Source organism: Halichoeres trimaculatus, unplaced genomic scaffold (assembly GCF_033239565.1).
Source record: "Halichoeres trimaculatus isolate MK-OKI-2021-1 unplaced genomic scaffold, fHalTri1.1 fHalTri1_scaffold_10, whole genome shotgun sequence".
Lineage (NCBI taxonomy): Eukaryota > Metazoa > Chordata > Actinopteri > Labriformes > Labridae > Halichoeres > Halichoeres trimaculatus.
In genome coordinates, this window is record NW_027437187.1 from 38,001,780 (window position 1) to 38,020,727 (window position 18,948).

At 40.3% G+C, this 18,948-nt stretch overlaps 1 protein-coding gene across 3 annotated transcripts in view; it reads left to right on the plus strand.

Annotated features, from left to right (window-relative positions):
* insc (INSC spindle orientation adaptor protein) overlaps positions 1-17,197 on the plus strand; it is a 78,457-nt gene extending 61,260 nt beyond the window's left edge. For all 3 annotated transcript variants that reach the window (XM_074677227.1, XM_074677229.1, XM_074677228.1), the window contains 6 exons: positions 6,162-6,333; positions 6,426-6,604; positions 6,868-6,934; positions 10,474-10,629; positions 12,716-12,792; positions 16,421-17,197. In XM_074677227.1, coding sequence (XP_074533328.1) covers positions 6,162-6,333; positions 6,426-6,604; positions 6,868-6,934; positions 10,474-10,629; positions 12,716-12,792; positions 16,421-16,549 — 780 coding nt within the window. In that variant the 3' untranslated portion in view covers positions 16,550-17,197. The remainder of the gene's footprint in view (positions 1-6,161; positions 6,334-6,425; positions 6,605-6,867; positions 6,935-10,473; positions 10,630-12,715; positions 12,793-16,420) is intronic.
* Positions 17,198-18,948: the final 1,751 nt, after the last annotated feature.

Consider the following 18,948-nt stretch of genomic DNA (forward strand, 5'->3'; position numbering starts at 1 on the left):
AGCGGCGCAGACAGAGCGTGTGATCATGAAAGTGGAGGATCAACAGGAAAAATAAAGGTCTGGAGGACGGAGGAGATGAAAGAAAGTCTACTGAAAGGGTTTCAGGATGATGGAGAGAAAACTGACCCTAACAGAGCAGATCATTGTTAGGATCAGACTCCTTCTGCAGCATTTGATAAATGACTCCTTTGATTTTGGCGCCCCCTGTGGCCAGAGTAATACCTTCTGTATCTCTGTGAGTCTTAAACCAGAGGAGCCTCTGCTTTAATTGGCAACACAAACTTCTGCTTCACTCTGCAGTTCTCCTCTGAAACACACGCTCTTAGATATGATTTTACCTTAAGTTCCTGTGAGGAGTTTCTGAGTGATCTAGAAAAAGTTTCCTTCTAGAAATCTACCTGATCCTAATTCACACTTTAAAATGAGATTATCAGCACCAATATAGGTTATTCCTAAATGATAATTCTCAGCTTCCTGATCAGGTCGAGCAGAACAAGATTATTTTACAGCACGTCTAAGTCTCTATGACAACACCACGCCAGCTGATGAAGTTTAGCAGAGAAAACAGAGATCTGTGATAAGCTAAAGGCTAACACACAAGCTAAAGGCTAAAACACAAGGTATGGAGTATAAAACACTGGTCAGAGGGCAAAACACAGGCTAAAGGCTAAAACACTAGCTAACAGCTAAAACACAGGCTAAAACAGGGGCCAAAATCAAGGCTAAGGGGTAAAACACAGGCCAAAACTTTAAGACAGGCTAAAGGCTAAAACACTGTCTACCAGCTAAAACATATGCTAAAGACTAAAACAGGGGACAATCAAAATAGGGATAAAACACAAGCAAACAGCTAAAACACAGGCCAAAACAGGGGCAAAAACACTGGCTTCGGGGTAAAACACAGGCTAAAGGATAAGACACTCGATTACAAAGGGGCAAAAACACTAGCTAACAGCTAAAACGGGCTAAAACAGGGGCCAAAACACAGGCTAAGGAGTAAAACAGGGGCTAAAACAAAGGCTAAAACACTAGCTAAAGCTAAAGGCTAAAACTCTGGATCAAAATGGGGCTTTAACACCAGCTAACAGCTAAAACACAGGCTAAAACAGGGGCCAAAACACTGGCTAAGGGGTAAAACACAGGCTAAAGGCTTAAACACAGGCTTAAGAATAAAACACTGGCTAACAGATAAAAAAACGGGATTAAACAGGGTCCGAAACACAGGCTTATGGCTAAAACACAGTCCTTACGTTTGACCACTTGCCAAAGGGTAAAACACTGGATCAAAGTGGGTTTCAAACACTAGCTAACAGCTAATGCACAGGCTAAAACAGGGGCCAAAACACAGGCTAAAGGCTTAGACACAAGCTTAAGGCTGAAATACTAGCTAACAGCTAAAAAACAGACTTAAACAGAGGCTAAAACACAGGCTAAAGGCTAAAACAATAGCTTACAGCTAAAAAAAAAATGGGCTAAAACACTGGCTTAAGGCTCAAACACAGCCCAAGGCTAGAACACTGGCAAAAGGCTCTAACAAAGGCCAAGGGGTAAAACACGGGCCAAAGGGTAAAAGACTGGTTAAATTCTAAAACACAGGCTCAAACAGCGGCTAACTCACTGGCCAAAAAATCAAAACCCAGGTTAATGTTTGTGCTCGTGTTCATCCCAGCCCACATGCAGCAGTTTTTCTCCAGTGGTCTGCTCAAACTTGAGAGTCACACCTCATTCTGTGTTTGTCACCATGACGGAAAGATGATCCCTGTTTACAGACATGAGGTCGTTATGTAAGAGCTCCTAACGATGAGCTGACGGGTCAAACATCCAGACCTCCTGACCCTCCCTGTGTTGTTGATTCAGAAAGAGGAGAAACAGGAAGCTAATGACACATCCTCCGTGTTTGTCCTGTTTTTGTTCTCTGTGGAGGATTCAGCCCAAATAAAACAGACACACCTGTGTCAATGGAGCGTTCACAGACAGACAAATAAAAACCTGAACGCGGCGAATAATGAAGCCACAGCGGCGTCTGTGTTCGCGTACGGAGCAGCTGGGACAGCCAGGAGCATCCGAGTGTGAAAACGCTTTAACGGGAACCAAAGTCCGCCTCAGATTAGCACGTCATCCCGGGAGAGACGCTGTCAGGCTGCGTTCAGTGACGCCGCTCAGGCTTAAGAAACACACCTGTCACTGATGAGGGGTGACAGAGAGAAGGGCCGGTACGCATCTGTGCTGCTCGTTGGTGGATTCACTGCGCGCTTAAAGTTTCATCCCCTCTGGAACTTTATGTAACATCAGATGATGAGCGCAAAGAGGATTGATCTGAGACACAGCTGCTCGAAAAGTTAAATACTCTAAAAAAGATTTAAATTATTATTGTTTCCCTTTGGTTTCCCACAAGGCCAAACGTGAGCCTCAGGAGCAGACTTCCTGTACGCAGCCCGGAGCTCTGGGTGCTAACAGTATGAAGGCAGGTTGAATATGTAAATCTGGATTCTCGACCCACACGGTTATGATTCAAAGCTGCTCGAAAATCTACAGATTTACATTTTTACTTTGTCTTATAGAGGGAGAAAACATCATGTAGTCCTTGTAAAATAAAGCTTTCTGCTCTTTGATCCCTTAACATGCTCAAAAACTCACCAAAAATTAGCATACAGTCGGTTTTGGCAAAAAATTCGATTTTATACCAAAATGTGATCTCTAGCGCCACCTAGGCACACTAAAACGGCTCTCAATAGCAGTAGGAATGTCATAGAGAGATCAAACCAACGTCAAAATGTTCGTCTCATTGAGACGCACAAATTACACCAAGACACCCCTGACCTATCTCAAACAGGAAGCCAGCTATTTGCCTTTCAAAATAAAATTAGGCCACATTTTTGGGCCTGAAACAAAAATGACCTTTTCCCAGGCCATAAATGGTATCAGCTCGAAATTCGCTCAGATGACAGAGTGAACCCTGCTTTACAAAAGCTATGTATGAATTTGATGTTTCTCTAACGGTTTTCAAATGACAGGCTCTCAAAGTCAGTGAACCCCAGAGACGCTGTTTCAGCTCCCCCTATTAGAATGAATGGGAGAGGAGGATCCCGCTCCACACAAGCTGCCTCTACATAAGAAAGTAAAAGTGTTACAGCTTTACAAATGTCATTACTAAAAAAACACAGCAGTGTACAGCAGGGTTTCATATCTACTGTGCTCCCTCCTCACTCACGGTTTAAAAACACCATTATAACAAAAATCACTTTGCTGTAAAATAAGGGTAAAATACTGACAGCTGGGAAATTTCTGGCCATTTCTGCTGCCAATATTTGACTGTTATTTTATGGTGGAACGGTACTTTAAATTTACACTGTGGGAAATACTCTTTGGGTTCAGTGTATGACATCTTTGGGACGCCGTAGAAGGAGGAGGGACTTTACAGGCACAAAGCTTGGAAGAGAGGGTACAGCTGAGATTTGCGCCGCTAGAAACTGAATCGGAATAATTTTATGGAATCTCAAAAGCATGATCTGATCTTTAAATTCAAAAATACCAAATTCTAGTTTCATGTTGGTAAAATACAAATCCAAAACTTAAGTTATATTTCAGATCATGCTTTTCTAACTCAAATCCAGACTATAGGGGTGTAGGAGAATAAGTGAGTGAATGCCTGTAAGACTGATGCTTGTACGGTGGTCTGGAGGTGCTTCCTCAAGATGTTTACAAAGGAGAACAGCTGCTTTCTGGAGGCTTCTCCCCGAGAGGACGGGTCCCTCTTTAAATGCAGCTCATGTTGTGTCAGTTTGTGGGAGAGATAACAGATATAGTTTGGGATGAAGATCCTGAAACAAAGATGAGGATCTGTTCTGTCACAGAGAAACTAACAAGCCAGAACTTTCTGCATCGTAAAGTTTCCGCTCTTAAAAATGCAGAAAAGTTCTTTGGCATCCGCCCTGACTGGAAGCATCCGCTGTTTGGTAAATGAGGGGTTGGGGAATATCATATTTTAAGGAGGAGGAGGAGGAGGAGGAGGGAGTGCAGGTGGGGACAGGAGGAGGAGGTGGGGGGGGATTGTTCCGCGTCAGTGGGTCGCGCTGCCACACTGCTGCTGACGTCCACAGAGACAAAAATAGGGAATCGCCCCGCGAAGCTGAGCGCTGATGCTCGTCAGCGAGTGAGACTGACAGGTGTGTGTCTGCCTGAGAGCTGACGGCTCGCCTCGCTCCGCCTGAGAGACGCAAAAACTTCAGGAAGGATGGAAGGTGCTGGAAGGTGCTGGAAGGTGCTGGAAGGTGCTGGATGAGGGGGAAAAACAACTGAGATGATTTTTTTAATGAGAAAAATGAAAACTGGGGTCAAAAAGTCTCTTTGGTAACAAATAATCCAACCAGCACAGCTCTTCAGTCCATTAAAGCCTCCATGCTTCTCAGTGAATGCTAATTGATGCTGAGCTGAACTTCTCTCAGATAAAACCTGTTCAACACTGCCCCCAAGTGGTCACACATCCACCCTGCATCTCCCTCATTCAGAGCTCTTTTTATTCCCCGCTCATGAAAACTCAGGCTCAGATATAAGAGAGATTTGCCCTCGTGCTCCTGGTTAAACTTCCTGCAGGTGTAAAAACTTCCTGCTCTTTAAAAATCGAGCGTCTCTCTGGGAGACGATGATGATGATGCTCTCATCATCATCATCGTCTGGGTCGCTGCCAGGAGGCTTCTGGGAGCAGATTCACCTCAGAGGTGGCCGTTAAACCTGAGAGCTGTGTTTTAATAGTGATGGTTTTACGGGCAGAGCTGTGAGCTCCAGCCAAGCTGACAGCTCAAACACCTCACTGTGCGTCCGTGTGGTCAGAGACGCCGCAGTCAGTCAGTCAGACAGCGCCACAGTGTGATGACTGAAATAAAATCCAACCTGGACCTCTTTTTAAAAATGTATGTTTTAAAGCTACTATGAACCTAAATCCTTAAAAGCTGCCCTCTTCTGTTCTCATGGATTAAAGTCCACTAAAGAAAACATCTGAAATGTCTTTAAAGATCTGTTTAACTCTGAGATATGGAAGCCCATTCCTGCCAGGAAAATAAAAAAGTCTTTATCACATTATAACGTGATATGCCCGTATAATGTCCAGGTATTGTGTGATCTTTTTTTTGTTTGTTTGTTTTGCTCTCATAGCTGGGCAGTAATCCAATCTGTAGCTTTTTTTTTTTTTTAGAAGGTCATGTTTCCTTTTTTTAACAGGGAAAGTCTTGTTTTTTTTTTTTTTTTTTTTTTTTGTTTTTTGGCACGCCTTTCTTTCTTTTCTTTTTTTCAAAGGGTAAAGTCTTCCTGTTATATTTTTTATCAACAACATTTTTAAAGTCTTCTTATTTTATTTTTTGTCTGAAAATTTTTATGTCATTAATTCTTTCTTTCTTTCATTATTCATTTATTTAAAGTCAGGTTTTCTTTTTTTTCCCTTTTCAAGGAAAGTTTTACAAAGATTATAATTATTTGTTCAAGAAAACAAGTTTTATTTATTTATTTATTATCTATTTATTCAGTCATTCATTTATTTATCTGATTTTATCATCATCATTATTCTTTTTTATTTATTTATTTATTTATTTTTATTTTATATATTTTTTTCTTTTAATTTTTTCAGGTGTCCCTGTTTTTCTTTTTTGGAGGAAAGTCTCAATTTTTATCTTTTTTCTTTATTATTTATTTTCCGTTTTAGAGCAAGTGTTGTTGTTTTTTTCAGGCTTCTCCTTTTTTCATTTTTGAGGCAAGGCCTTCTAGTTTTATTGATTCATTTAACTATATATTTTTTGCTTGTGTGTTTGTTCATTTATTTTGGGTGGAGTGAGTGTTTACATTATAACTTTTAGTTTTTTTAGGGAGTTAAGTCTTTTTTTTCCTTTTTCTTTTACTTGGCAAAAACAGACTTCCATACCAACACTGTCATGGAGCTGCTAGCTTTTTGATTTATTTTCTGATGTTTGCTGACACTATAAAGAGCAAAGGGGCAGAGTTTTTCTTAAATAAATGTAGTGATTGTTTCCATCAGACAGGTTGAGCTGCTCTCATGTCAGACTGTGTTTCCTGAGAGCAGAGCAGGTCTGATCGGCTGAAGCTACATTAAAACCATGATCAGCGTCGTACTTCCTGTGTGTTAGCTAACGTAGCTCTGTCGCCCTCTTCAGGTGGACGGGATCCTGTGTCTGGCAGAAATCCTGACTGATGAGAGCAGCGTGGAGGCAGCGAGGGCGGAGGCGGCGGCCGTCGTGGCTCAGATCACTTCCCCTCACCACACGTCCACTCAGCACCTCGCCAGCTTCCTGGAGAGCATGCACGACATCGTGACGGCGCTCATCAGTGAGTGGGCGGGACAGACGCTGCCAAGCACTGACCTTTGACCTGAAGTAGATCTTTGACCTGACCTGTCTCTCTGTCTGTGTGTCTCTCAGAGCTGTGTGAGACCGCCTCCTGTGGCGAAGTCTTCCTCCTGGCGTCCGCGGCGTTGGCGAACATCACCTTCTTCGACAGCATGGCGTGTGAGATCCTGCTGCAGCTCAACGCCATCCAGATCCTCCTGCAGGCCTGCAGAGACCGCCAGAGGGTGGACACGCCGTACTCCAAAGACCAGGTACTGGGACGCGTGACGCTGTTCTTCATCTCAGGATTCAAAAACATCTGGATCAGACTCTCAGATCTGGATCAGACTACCTGATCTGGATCGAACCCTCAGATCTGGATCAGACCCTCAGATCTGGATCAGACTACCTGATCTGGATCAGACCCTCAGATCTGGATCAGACTCCCTGATCTGGATCAGACCCTCAGATCTGGATCAGACCCTCAGATCTGGGTCCAGCCTTTAATCCTGCCCTCTTCCTGTTTTGATCCCAGGTGGTGACCATCTTGGCGAACCTGTCGGTCCTGGAGCAGTGTGCTGCTGAGGTGCTGCAGGAACAAGGTGAGCTCCTCTTCATCCTCAGATTCTTCATTTAATCATTCACCAGATTCTGGGATTTAAACCTGATTTAATGATTTATTGACTGTTGGACTTTACTTTACAGTAAGTTTGATGTTTCATTTTGGCTTTCAGACTTGATTTGAAGACTTATTGTCAAAGGTAAAGGTTAACTGGCTTTTGAAATTTAAAATAATGAAAATTAAAGTTATTTTATTGGTTTATGTTTTAAGGTATGATTTCAAAGGAGTTTTTTTGTTTGTTTTATTTTCCTTTTGACATGATCTTAAAGTGGTTTCATTGGTTGATTGGATCATAAATGGTTTCAGAGTGATTTGCTCTGAGACCTAATTTTTAAGTTATTTTGTTTTTAAGCTTTTAGACCTTACACTTTAGTAGTTTTATGGCTTTAAACTTAATTCAAAAATTATATTGGTTTATTGACTTCATTTTAGAGTAAGTTTATTTTTTCTTGTTTTGTTTTTGGCTTTCAGACTTGATTTTAAAGCCTTATTTTGAAAGTTAAAGGTTGATTGTCTTCAATATAATATTTAAATTATTTTATTGATCTATGATCTCTGAGGTGTGATTTTAAAGGTTTTTAGTGTGTGTTTTATTTTCCTGTAGACATAATTTAAAGTGATTTTAAAGTGATTTCATTGGTCTAATCTCTAGAAGACTGCTTAAGATTAATCTAACTTGAAACCTATTTTTTAACTTACTTCTTTGTTTTCTGACTTTTATCAGTTTTTTTGCCTTTAAACTTAATTTAAGATTTAATTGGAGATTTGACTTTTAGTATTTATTTTAAAGTTTATTGTTTGTTTGTTTTTTTGTTTTGTGGCTGTCAGACTTTGAAGATTTTCATAGTTAAGGGTTGATTGATTTTTAATATGATATTGAAATTATTATATTGGTTTAATTTCTTTAAGGCATTATTTTAGAGTTTTGTTTTGTGTTATTTTCTTTGAGACATGATTTTAAAGTGATCTTAAAGTGATTTTAACTGTTAGTTGGCTCATAGACCTGGTTTTAGAGTGATTTGCTTTTAGACCTGACTTTGAGTTCATTTCAGCAGTTTTTTTTTTTTTTTGCTTCAAACTTAATCTGAAAGTTTGTTTTTTTGTTTAAGATCTTTTGCTCCTGGTTCCTCAGGTTTGTTTTTATCATATCAGCCTCTGGGGACCCTCAGGTCTTCAGGTGGTGGACTTTGAACAAAGACAGTCTGTAGACCGGACTCAGGGCTCCTCTGGGACCTGGGGTTTAAATCTCTGACTCTTCTAACAGAGACACAGTCAGTAGATCAGAAATGTTAACCAACATGACTTTTTCAGAAACACATGAAATTCATGTGGCACGTTGATGCAATCCTTATTCAGCCCACAAGATGGCAGCATCAGACAAACTGTGACGTGAGGAGCACCGGGCGCTCCTAGTTTCCTTCACTTCGTCTTCATCTTTCTCTGAAGATCCTGTTTGTGTGTTAATCCTCATGAGTCCAGGTTTCTGCTCCTTTTGTTTCACCTCAGACCCTCCTCTGATCCTCCTCTGATCCTCCTCAGATCCTCCTCAGACCCTCCTCAGATCCTCCTCTGATCCTCCTCAGATCCTCCTCAGACCCTCCTCAGATCCTCCTCTGATCCTCCTCAGATCCTCCTCTGATCCTCCTCAGATCCTCCTCAGATCCTCCTCAGATCCTCCTCACCCTGATCTGAAAACCGTCAAACAGAAACTGTCTGAGGAGCTGAGACACTGACGCTCAGTGCTCTCACTGCTCTGAGTCAATCTTAGACTCTGTGTCAGGCTTTTCAGGGAGGATCACTCTGATCCAGATCAGACCAGGAAAACAGAATCTGGATTTTCAGTCTTTGAATGTATCACATCTCATTAACACAGTGTGTTCAGTAAATGTTAATCGTTTATTTGGATCCTGTCAGTCTCTACTGAAGCAGCGACTTCTCCTCCTGGGGTCCACTCATACAAACCTTCATTTTAAAATCCGCTCAGATTAAATCCTAAAGAGAACGGACCGAGACGGAGCAGAGAGAGGCAAAGATGTAAATAAGAAGAACAAATTCAGGTTCACTGATAAAAAACCTGTTACAGATCTTTAAATATTTTCCTCTCAGTGACTCTGGATTTTTCTTTAGTCCGGCTTTAAAAACAGTTTCCTGATACGACGAGGAAAAGTGCACCTTAAATTAAAAACACGACGGTTGCTGCTGAAAAACAATTGATCAAAGAAGATATCTGACATTTGATTGTTGAAATATTTCTGCTAAAAGTCTCATTCAGTCAGTCGTTCAAAGGTGATCTGATCAGATTTTATTTTTTGGATCAAATTTTGAAAATGGGTTGTGTAGATCATGTAATCCAATCCTAGTTAGGGCTGCAACAACTAATCCATTAAATCAATGAAAATCGATTATTAAATAAGTTGGCAACTAATTTAATGATCGATTTTAATCTGCAACTAATTCCAGGTGTTTGTATGTTAATTTGGAGGAGATGAGCCTGCTCTCTTGCCGTAGGTTAATGAAAGAGGTGTGCATGCACTGAAAACGAGTCAGTGGTCAGTTATATTTGCAGATTCAGCTCTACTTCCAAGAAAGAGAAAGCTGTGATAAAATATTACTGAAGGAAAAATGTTTTTATTGTTTTTATTACTGTTTAGAAAATATCTGAAACAATTTTAAGCTAAATTGTAAAGGAAAGAGCAAAAATGTGTCATTATCCGATTAATCGATTAATCATTTAAATAATCGCCCGATTAGTTGATTATGAAAATAATCGTTAGTTGCAGCCCTAATCCCAGTTTTAATCTGGATTAAAACTTCAGTTTGTGGTTTTCCAAACTTTTCAGGAGGATCTGGATCCTAAAAGCCTTAAACCTTAAAAACTGGTCATAAAATACAACATTTGTGTCATTTAGTGAATATACTTTTATTTAATTTAACACTTAACTTTTTAACTATTACAGCGGTAGAGTAGACACAGGCTTTAAATGAAGCAGTAAAATAAAATAAAATAAAATCCATGTATGATCAAAATGAAATAATCCAGAGATGACCTTGTTAAAATCATTTTGCCTTTTTTATTTTAGATGTTTTTTTAAAAATCCAGGATGTGTTTGTTGATGTTTGTGTGTTTTCTGTCTGCTGTGGCTCAGCTGACGGCTCATAAAGAAATTATTGGAGGTGGAAGTTTCTGTTATTTCTGTGTTTTGTCTCAGAAACTCTCAAACTGAGTCCATGTTGGTTTTCCTCCCTGCTGGTCTTTACAGAGCTGGTTGCTCACACCCTGATATGTTGTTTGCTAATCCCTGAAACTGTATCTGGATCAGGGTGATCCAGTCCAATGCTGCTTTGAAAAACTGACATAAAACTAAGAGGGATTACCTGATCCTGGACAGCAGAAAATCTGGATGATTTCGATCCAGATTAAATTTATGAGACTCTCTGCTGGTCTTACCTCAGCTCTGCTCTCTTTTCTTTGTTCTGTGTTTTATTGCGTAGCTGATCCGTCTGGTTTTATCTTCTCAGGGATTGAGCGCCTGCTCCTGCTGCTGGGAGAAAAGCCGTCCTCCCCCAGTCCATCAGAGGGCGCCGCTTGCGAGCGTGTTCAGCAGAAAGCGGCCGTCACTCTGGCCCGACTGAGCAGAGACGCTGATGTGGCTCAAACAGCCATCCAGCTGAAAGGTAAAAAAGACTTTTAGCTTCTCCTTTTTCACTTCACAAACATCAAGAAATGAAAAAAATCTAAATGCAAAAATGCATAAAAACACAAAAAGGAGCAGAGATTCACACAGTTATAAAATCTTTTTATCAGAGAAGTTTTAGAAGAGGTTTTAAGTTTTTGTGCCCTTCTATTCCAGCACCAATAACAATTTTTACTTACTTAAATAAAACTATCATACAGCTCTACGTTTAAGTGACTTTATTTATATAAAAGAAAAACCTGCAAATAAACACTGTAATCACATTTAAATAAATACAAAATAAAAAACAATAAAATATCACACTGGAAGTTAAATACAAAGATCTATAAATGCAAATTGATGATTTAAAAATATGTATATCACAGAGACCTACAACAAAATACAATAAATAATAAATCCAGTTAGTCACATCGAATATTTATTGATGATAAAGCAAACGTTTGAAAAGTTTAACTCCAGAGCTTCCCTGTTTGTTTTCTCTTCATCAGAGCAGCAGGGCAAGTCTGCTTCAAACTATTTATTACAACATTTATATTTGAAATCAGCTGAATGTTAGCTTACTAAGCTAATGTTAATACCTGCCTCACAAAACAAAACTGTGATTATATACCAGGGGTCTGTACTCTGAGGCTGGATTAGCTCTTAGAGAGATAACTTCCTGGATAAGTTTCAGGTTTTCCGTACTACGAATGTGGATCTCTTTTTATCCAGACACGTTGCCGCGGTAACTGATGCTGAACGCCAAACCTGGTCCGGAGCTGCCCGCTGACCAATCGGCTCTCTCAGGGCATAAAGACCGCTCAGTCACCAATTTACTCACCCTGCCCCCTGTCTTTCTGTCCCAACATTTTTTCTTATGGGCTGTGAACAAACATCTGACTGATCATCATCACTGAGACATCGTCAGGGAAAAGTAGAAATGTGTGAAAGTGGAATCGTTCATACTGAGCACTTTGAAGGATGTTTTTATTTTTTATTTGACCCACCTCCTTTTTTCCCACTGCTATAACATCAACACAAACTGCCTGTAACGAGCGTTTTCCTTGGGATTTGTAGGAAAGTGACTCTTTCTAATTATGAGGTTGGATATGATGCTGATCACACACACACTGACTGGCAACATGAATGAATAAGGACCTGACTGCCCGTGTCGTCACATGATGAGATAGGTCTATTAATATCAGCATTTAGGAAATTTACGCTTTCACAGAGTCGGTGATTTTTTCCCAGCAATCCCTCCGGCTTCTCGTGGCCGCGGACGTGTTGCTCCTGGATTATACTGCCGTACTCCTCGTATTTTTGCAGGATTATTTGCTGCTCCTCCGCTGTAAAGTATTTTTATGTGTGCGCGCACAGATCCCAGCAGGATTCACTTATCGAGTTGATGACGAGCTTCGTAGTTCAGCAGATCTGGGTGAAGGAGAGCTGGTGAAGTTCAGCGAGTTGTCGCAGAGTTATCGTAGGACAGGCCCCTGGTTATTTTATCTACACCAATAAAAATGTTTGTTTGCCTGATTAAAAAGTAGTGAAAATCACTGATGTTAACTTTATTAGAAGTTAGACTACAAACCAGTAACGAGCATAACTGTGAGTAAAACTTCTAAATAACATCACACACATTCCTCTGTCTTTTTAGCCGTTTCTCCTCCTCCTCCTCTCCTGAAGACTTTGGCTTTTTGACATTTTACCTGTTATTTAGCGTTCTGTCAGTGTGTATCATTCAAGCAGCATCAGTTGCCTGTCCATCCCTTGTTGATGCTGTGATCATGCTGCCTTCAGGGTCAAGCTGAGTGCAGGAAAATTGGCCTTTTTCAGGTTATTGTCATGTTTTGCAGGATTCTTTTGCAACAGCATTGTCCGGCCCTGCCTTTAATGCAATGTTTTGTTTTGTGTATCTGTCTTTAATTGATGTGTGTGAGATTAGCTCAGCTGAAATGAGGAAACCCAACAGAAAAGTGTGTTTAAAAATGATTTTCTTAAAAAGTGTGTGTGTGTATTCACAGCCACAAATGTTTTTTTTAAAGTGTCAGAATGAGGAAAGTGATTTGTCCCTCCTCTATCTTCAGCTGTTCCTCGTCTCATTGAGCTGTGTCGCTCTCCCACCGAGAGGAATAACAGCGACTCGGTGCTGGTCGCCTGCCTGGTAGGTTTACAGCGCGCCTGTGTGTGTGTGTGTGTGTGTGTGTGTCCATGTGTGTGTGTTAATGAGCCTCCACGTCCTGCATACAGATACCTCACTCCCACATTCAAACAGCCGGTTTCTGTCCTGCCTCTGATTTCCACAAACCTGCGCGTGAAGCATCTGATGATTCTCCGCTTTAATTACATCCACAGGGCAATGTCCACGCCCTGAAACACAGCACACGCTCCCAACGTGGAAGCCACGTCCAGATAGCTGACACATCATCTCAAACGTAACAGGTTTTAATATGTACATCTCATGAATAATCGCCTGCTCCTCTCGTGCTGGTCATAATTATTAAGAGGCCGTCTTTGAGGGGCGCCCGGCGCTGCGGCGTCCAGGAGGAGCCTAATTGGGCTGAGAAAAGCTCTGGTCTTCACTGAGACTGCTCTCATCACTCTGTTCACATTAATAGATTCTATTTTATCCTCACTGCCAAGGGTTAAGTCCAGCATCTGTAGCTGCTGGTTTTACCTTCAAAGGACGCCCAGTTTTCACATCGTGTGTAATCTGAAATGTTAATGTCGAGGCTGGAGAGGGTTAACGCTGATAATCAGACGCTCTGTGGGAAAAACATCAGAACAGGCTCTTCTCAGTTAAAGGGAGAGTTCAGGTTTTTTGACATGAACCTGTATGGCATCCTCATCTGTAGTTACGTGCATCAGCGCTGTCGTACCCCTGTCAGCGTCCTGTGACCAGAGATCTGGTTCGGTTTTGGTCCCAAGGTTATAATAGTTAACTAAAACTAAACTCAAAATGAAAACTAAAATTTAAAACACATTGCAGTTAACTCAAACTAATAAAAACTGGAAAAGAAAAGAAAAACAATAAGTAAACTAAAACTGTATCTTGTGTTCACTAAACTAACTGAAACTAACTAAAATTAAAGACTAAATGTCCTTAGTTTTAGTTTCTGACAATATAAAAGCCTTTAGGATTTAAATTAATCCGACACATTTTCCCAAACAGTTTTACCACAGTTTTCAGCAGTTGTCAGCGCCGTACGGCACCATTATAGAGACGTACTGGGACGTGCTTGTTTACTGCACTGACTGGCTGTGCTCTGTGCTGAGACCAAACGTAGTGGAGCAACAAATCAGAGCATCTGTAAGAGTTTAATTGTTACAGAGTCCAAGTTTTTATTTATTGAAGCTCATATTATATTGTTTTTTTATAATTTATGTTAATATTATTTTTATGTGATTTATGTGAACATTATTTTATATAATTTATGTTTATATTTTTATATAAAGTTTATATTATTTTCTTGTGATGAAGGCAGCAGCCAACAGTTCAGTATCAGCATTGACTGAGCAGTGAGCTCTATGTGACTGGAAAATAAACAGCATTAAAAAATATTTACTCTGACCTTTTTCTATCCTGCACCTGGTTAATAAGGTATGAAAAACTAAAACTAAACTAAAACTAAACTAAAACAAAACTGAAACTAAACTGAAACTAAACTAAAACTAAACTAAAACTAAACTGAAACTAAACTGAAACTAAACTGAAACTAAACTGAAACTGAACTAAAACTAAACTAAAACTAAACTGAAACTAAACTAAAACTAAAACTAAACTAAACTGAAACTAAACTAAACTAAACTGAAACTAAACTAAAACTAAACTAAAACTGAACTAAAAAAAAGCAAAAACTAAACTAAAACTGAACTAAAACTAAACTAAAACTAAACTAAAACTAAACTGAAACTAAACTGAAACTAAACTAAAACTAAACTGAAACTAAACTAAAACTAAAACTAAACTAAACTGAAACTAAACTAAACTAAACTGAAACTAAACTGAAACTAAACTAAAACTAAACTAAAACTAAACTGAAACTAAACTAAAACTTAACTAAAACTAAACTGAAACTAAACTGAAACTAAGCCTTGTTGCAAAAATAACTAACTAAATAAAAACTAGAATGCCTTCTCTAAAACTAATTAAAACTAAACTGTAATGGAAAATAAAATGTCAAAACTAACTAAAACTAAACTATAATGACAAATCCAAAACTATTATAACCTTGTTTGGTCCAGACGAAAGTAGTCCGGCAACATGGCTGGGGTCACGAAAATAAAGCGTTTTTCCTCTCAAAACAATTTGTGTTCAAAAGAGTGATACATTTGCATCACAAAACTGCAAACTGGAACATTTAGCACAGAGCCAAGCAGACTTCTTTATGAACCTGAATAAACTGATGCTGAAATTTGTCAGATGGAGTCAGAACAGGTGGAGAGAGATGATCACAGTCATGTCCAGGGCCGTGGGAACTAGGGGTGCGGTGGGTGCTGCAGCACCCCCTAGCGAAATGAAGCTCAAACTCCTATTATTTAGAATGAAGTTGCTTATATTAATATTAGGGCTGGGCAACGATTAAATCGATTTCAATTGTAATTAATCGCATGATTTCCCTGATTAATCATAATTAATCGCATTGTGAAAGTGCCATAACATCTGTCACACAAACATTAAATCAGTACTTGTTATACAGTAATAGTAGTTATACATATTTAGTGCAAATCAAATTTACAAAATGTAAATACAAAATTAAAGCTTATTTCCACTGTCAGGGCATTAAAGTGATACTCTGGGATGGAACAAGTTGGGTCCTATCACAAGGTTTAGGGCAGAAATTACCCCTACAGCAGTGTTTTTGTGCAGCAGAAGCCCAGAGCGCTCACACCAAACATCCCCTCCCTGCTCCTCTGCAGGTTTCCTCTGCACTCAGACGGGGCCATATTTTACTTGACCAAAAACACAAATAAACGGACTCCCACCGAAAAAATCTGATATCAGTCTGCATTCACACTTTATTTAGAAAATTTTCAGCGCGTTACTTTCACACAAAAACACCGCTAAATAAGGCTCTAGTTCTCATCGTGTCTCTTCTTCCTGGCAGACTATCTGCGTTTGTTTATACCTGGCACGCCGCGCGCGCAGACTGAAACACGAAGCGGCGGGCGCCTTTAAAGGGCAACTCCGTTTTTTTGACACCTGGACCTTATTTATAGGTGTGTGCATGCTCATATACTCACTCAGACAAACATCGTGCAGCTCGGAGTCCTTCAGAAGTTATTTAGATCCAACTGATTTTATCCGCACTTAGCGGGGGCCACGGCAAGGGAGCTTCAGCGCGGAACATAATCTCTGCAAAATCGCTGATTTCAGCTGTATTTTTTTAATATTTTTCCTGCCAGTTGATCACAACTGAGGCAGGCTTTCTGATTGGCTGTCTGCATACAGGTGGTTTTTGCTTTAGTCCTGCTGAGGGAGTTATTTACAAATGTGTAGAAAAAATCTGTAAGAGGAAGGGAGTTAGTTTGCTCTGTGTTATGTTCCTTTGCTGTAAAATAACAGAGAATTACTGTCAGCAGGTTCCTCAGTATTTAAAGTGTTACACTGTAAAAATCAACAACAGGAAGCTACTGGACATTTCTGCTCTGACTGGTTTTACAGAGCGTGTTTTCTGGTTTCTGCACATGCATACTGATACAGAGGTGTGTGTTTCTGTGTGTGTGTGTGTGTGTGTGTGTGTGTGTGTGTGTGTGTGTGTGTGTGTGTGTGTGTGTGTGTGTGTCTCCAGGCTGCCTTGAGGAGGCTGGCAGCAGGGTGTCCAGACAGCATCGAGGCAGCAGACCACCAGCAGCTGATCAAACCGCGGCTAGTCGACTCCTTCCTGCTGTGCTCCAACATGGAGGAGAGCTTTGTATGACGGCCTCCACACACACACACACACACACACACACACACACACACACACGCTCATGGACAGGATGATGCACAGCAGGACTTGCTTGGCTGGTTGAGCTCCTCTTTACGTAAACGTACGCTAACACAGAGAGGTGTCGTCACAGTTTGTGATGAAGGTTTGATGCTGGAGAGAAGCTGATTTTTTATTTTATCTTCGTGGGATTTAAAGAAGTAATACTCTCAGTGATATTTTCTACAGTCAAAGTTTAACCTGTTAGAGGGAGAAACACAGTTTTTCCTCTGAAGACGCCGTAACAAAGGATCGAGCAGCTCCTTCACACGAGTGGATTATACAACAGCACGTCCCTGACTCCTGCCACGGTCTGAAGCATCCAGCGCCAGCACACCGAGCTGTTTGCTCCCAGTCCTCTGCTAGCTGCTGTTTTCAGACCCTTTACAGCTAAATACCAAAGTCAGACAGCTTTGAATCACTAACCTTTGGGATGTGGCTCCATGAGGACGTTAACGGTGTGAAATATCTCCCTCATTGTTCCCAAACTTTTTGCCATTAATCTCAAACATATTTGCCACTGGACAGGACTTTGACTACAGGAGTGCTTTTTATTTAATTATTGTATGCCACGCATGGAATAAAGGCAGCCGTCTGTGTAACGCTGAGTGTGTGTGAGTGTGTGTTTCTGACGGAGCAGAGGAAGACGCTTCACTCCATCCGTCACACGCAGACGTCAGAGGATCAGGATGATCTGATCTGTGCCACCATCAAGCTATCAACAGCTGCTCCCAAAATAAGGGCCTGTGTCCACTCAGAGCGTATAGTGTAAAGAGCCCTCAGTCCAGCTCCAGTCTCCACCAGGAGCACACAAAAAATTACAGAAATCTCTGTCTTCAAGAAAAAAAAGGTCAGATCTCACTCCCCGTCTTACAGGTTACTCTCCTGAATTGATCCGCTCCTCCAGCTCGACCACAGAAACCGAGAAAATCAGCCAGTAAACAGTTTGAGCTCTGATTGTCTGGTTTTTGACCCTGGATTATAAATTACAGACCGGTATCCTTGCTTCCACAGTTCTCAGAAATATTAGAAAATGATTTGTAAACAGGCTGGACAGATTTTTGAACAGACACTTTTGTAGACCTCGAAAAAGCTTTTGACACCATAGACCGTACTATTCCTCTTAAGGAAAGGTTAAAGACAACTGTTAAATAATTGATGGGAAAATAACTTAGAAACAGCATCCTGAAAGAAATGACTAAATCAATAAACCACAGGGTCTCCTGGAGACGTTTTAGTGCGAGTCTTTGTACTTCTGCATTAAAAACCGGCATTTGAACGTGACGTCACAGTCAATCAATCAATCAATCAATCAATCAATCAATCAATCAATCAATCAATCAATCAATCAATCAATCTTTATTTGTATAGCACCAAATCATAACAAACGTTATCTCAAGCATTTTACAAAAACATTTACAGGTCTAGACCCGTAAATGTTAATAAAAATTTATTATCAGAAACCCAACATCAAGACCAGATAAGGAGTCTGATCTGATCTTAATCCACCATGAGTACAGAGCTCTGCAGCATTTAGTAAGTTACCATGGAGAGAAACAACATTTCTTTAACAGGCAGAAACCTCGGACAGAACCAAGTCTCGAGTCCCGCTGCTTCTGCCTCTGTTTAACATTGATAAACATGGATCAGACTGTCACTCCTGTCCATGAAGAGGAAGAAAACCTGTGTTCGTATCCATACCCTCCTGACGACCACTAGTTCAAATCTGTCCTCTGTGGAGGACATTTCTTAACCTAAATATCTTCCACTTACTTCAAACTGCTGAGTAAACTCCCCATGCCGTCTACAGAGGAGATTTGGGGCTTTTCAATGATACCAAATGTTAAAGGGTGGGGCTTTGGTACCTTTCTCTTTTTCATTAAGGAAAATGGCGTCCATCAGTGCAAGTGCATTTTATGGGAAGAGGAAAAGTAAGTGTATAACTTTTTCATGAGCAAATTTTCGCTTGAAGTTTTGGTGGCATATTTTATAGGAGACTCTTAACAACACATTAAATATTGTCTGAATAATTTTCACTGTATTTTAGCATTGTAATATGCTTTGCAATATGCATAATATCTGAAATATAAAAAAACTTTCTTTTTCCAAAAAAATGTGTTCAGTATTCTAATAACCTCACAAAGATTAGGGAATCTTAAAATCTTTGTGATTGGACAGTATTTTTTTTTCCTGGTAGTCAGGAGGTTAAGATGGTCCTCTGGGTTACAATTATGAGCCTGTTAGGAAAGATGGAGAGCAGGAACAGGGCAGGATGAGGAGGAGTAACGTCCGTAGGAGAGCAGTGGAGCTGTGGTATGGAGTTTTTGGACAAACATTTTTCTCCAGCTCTG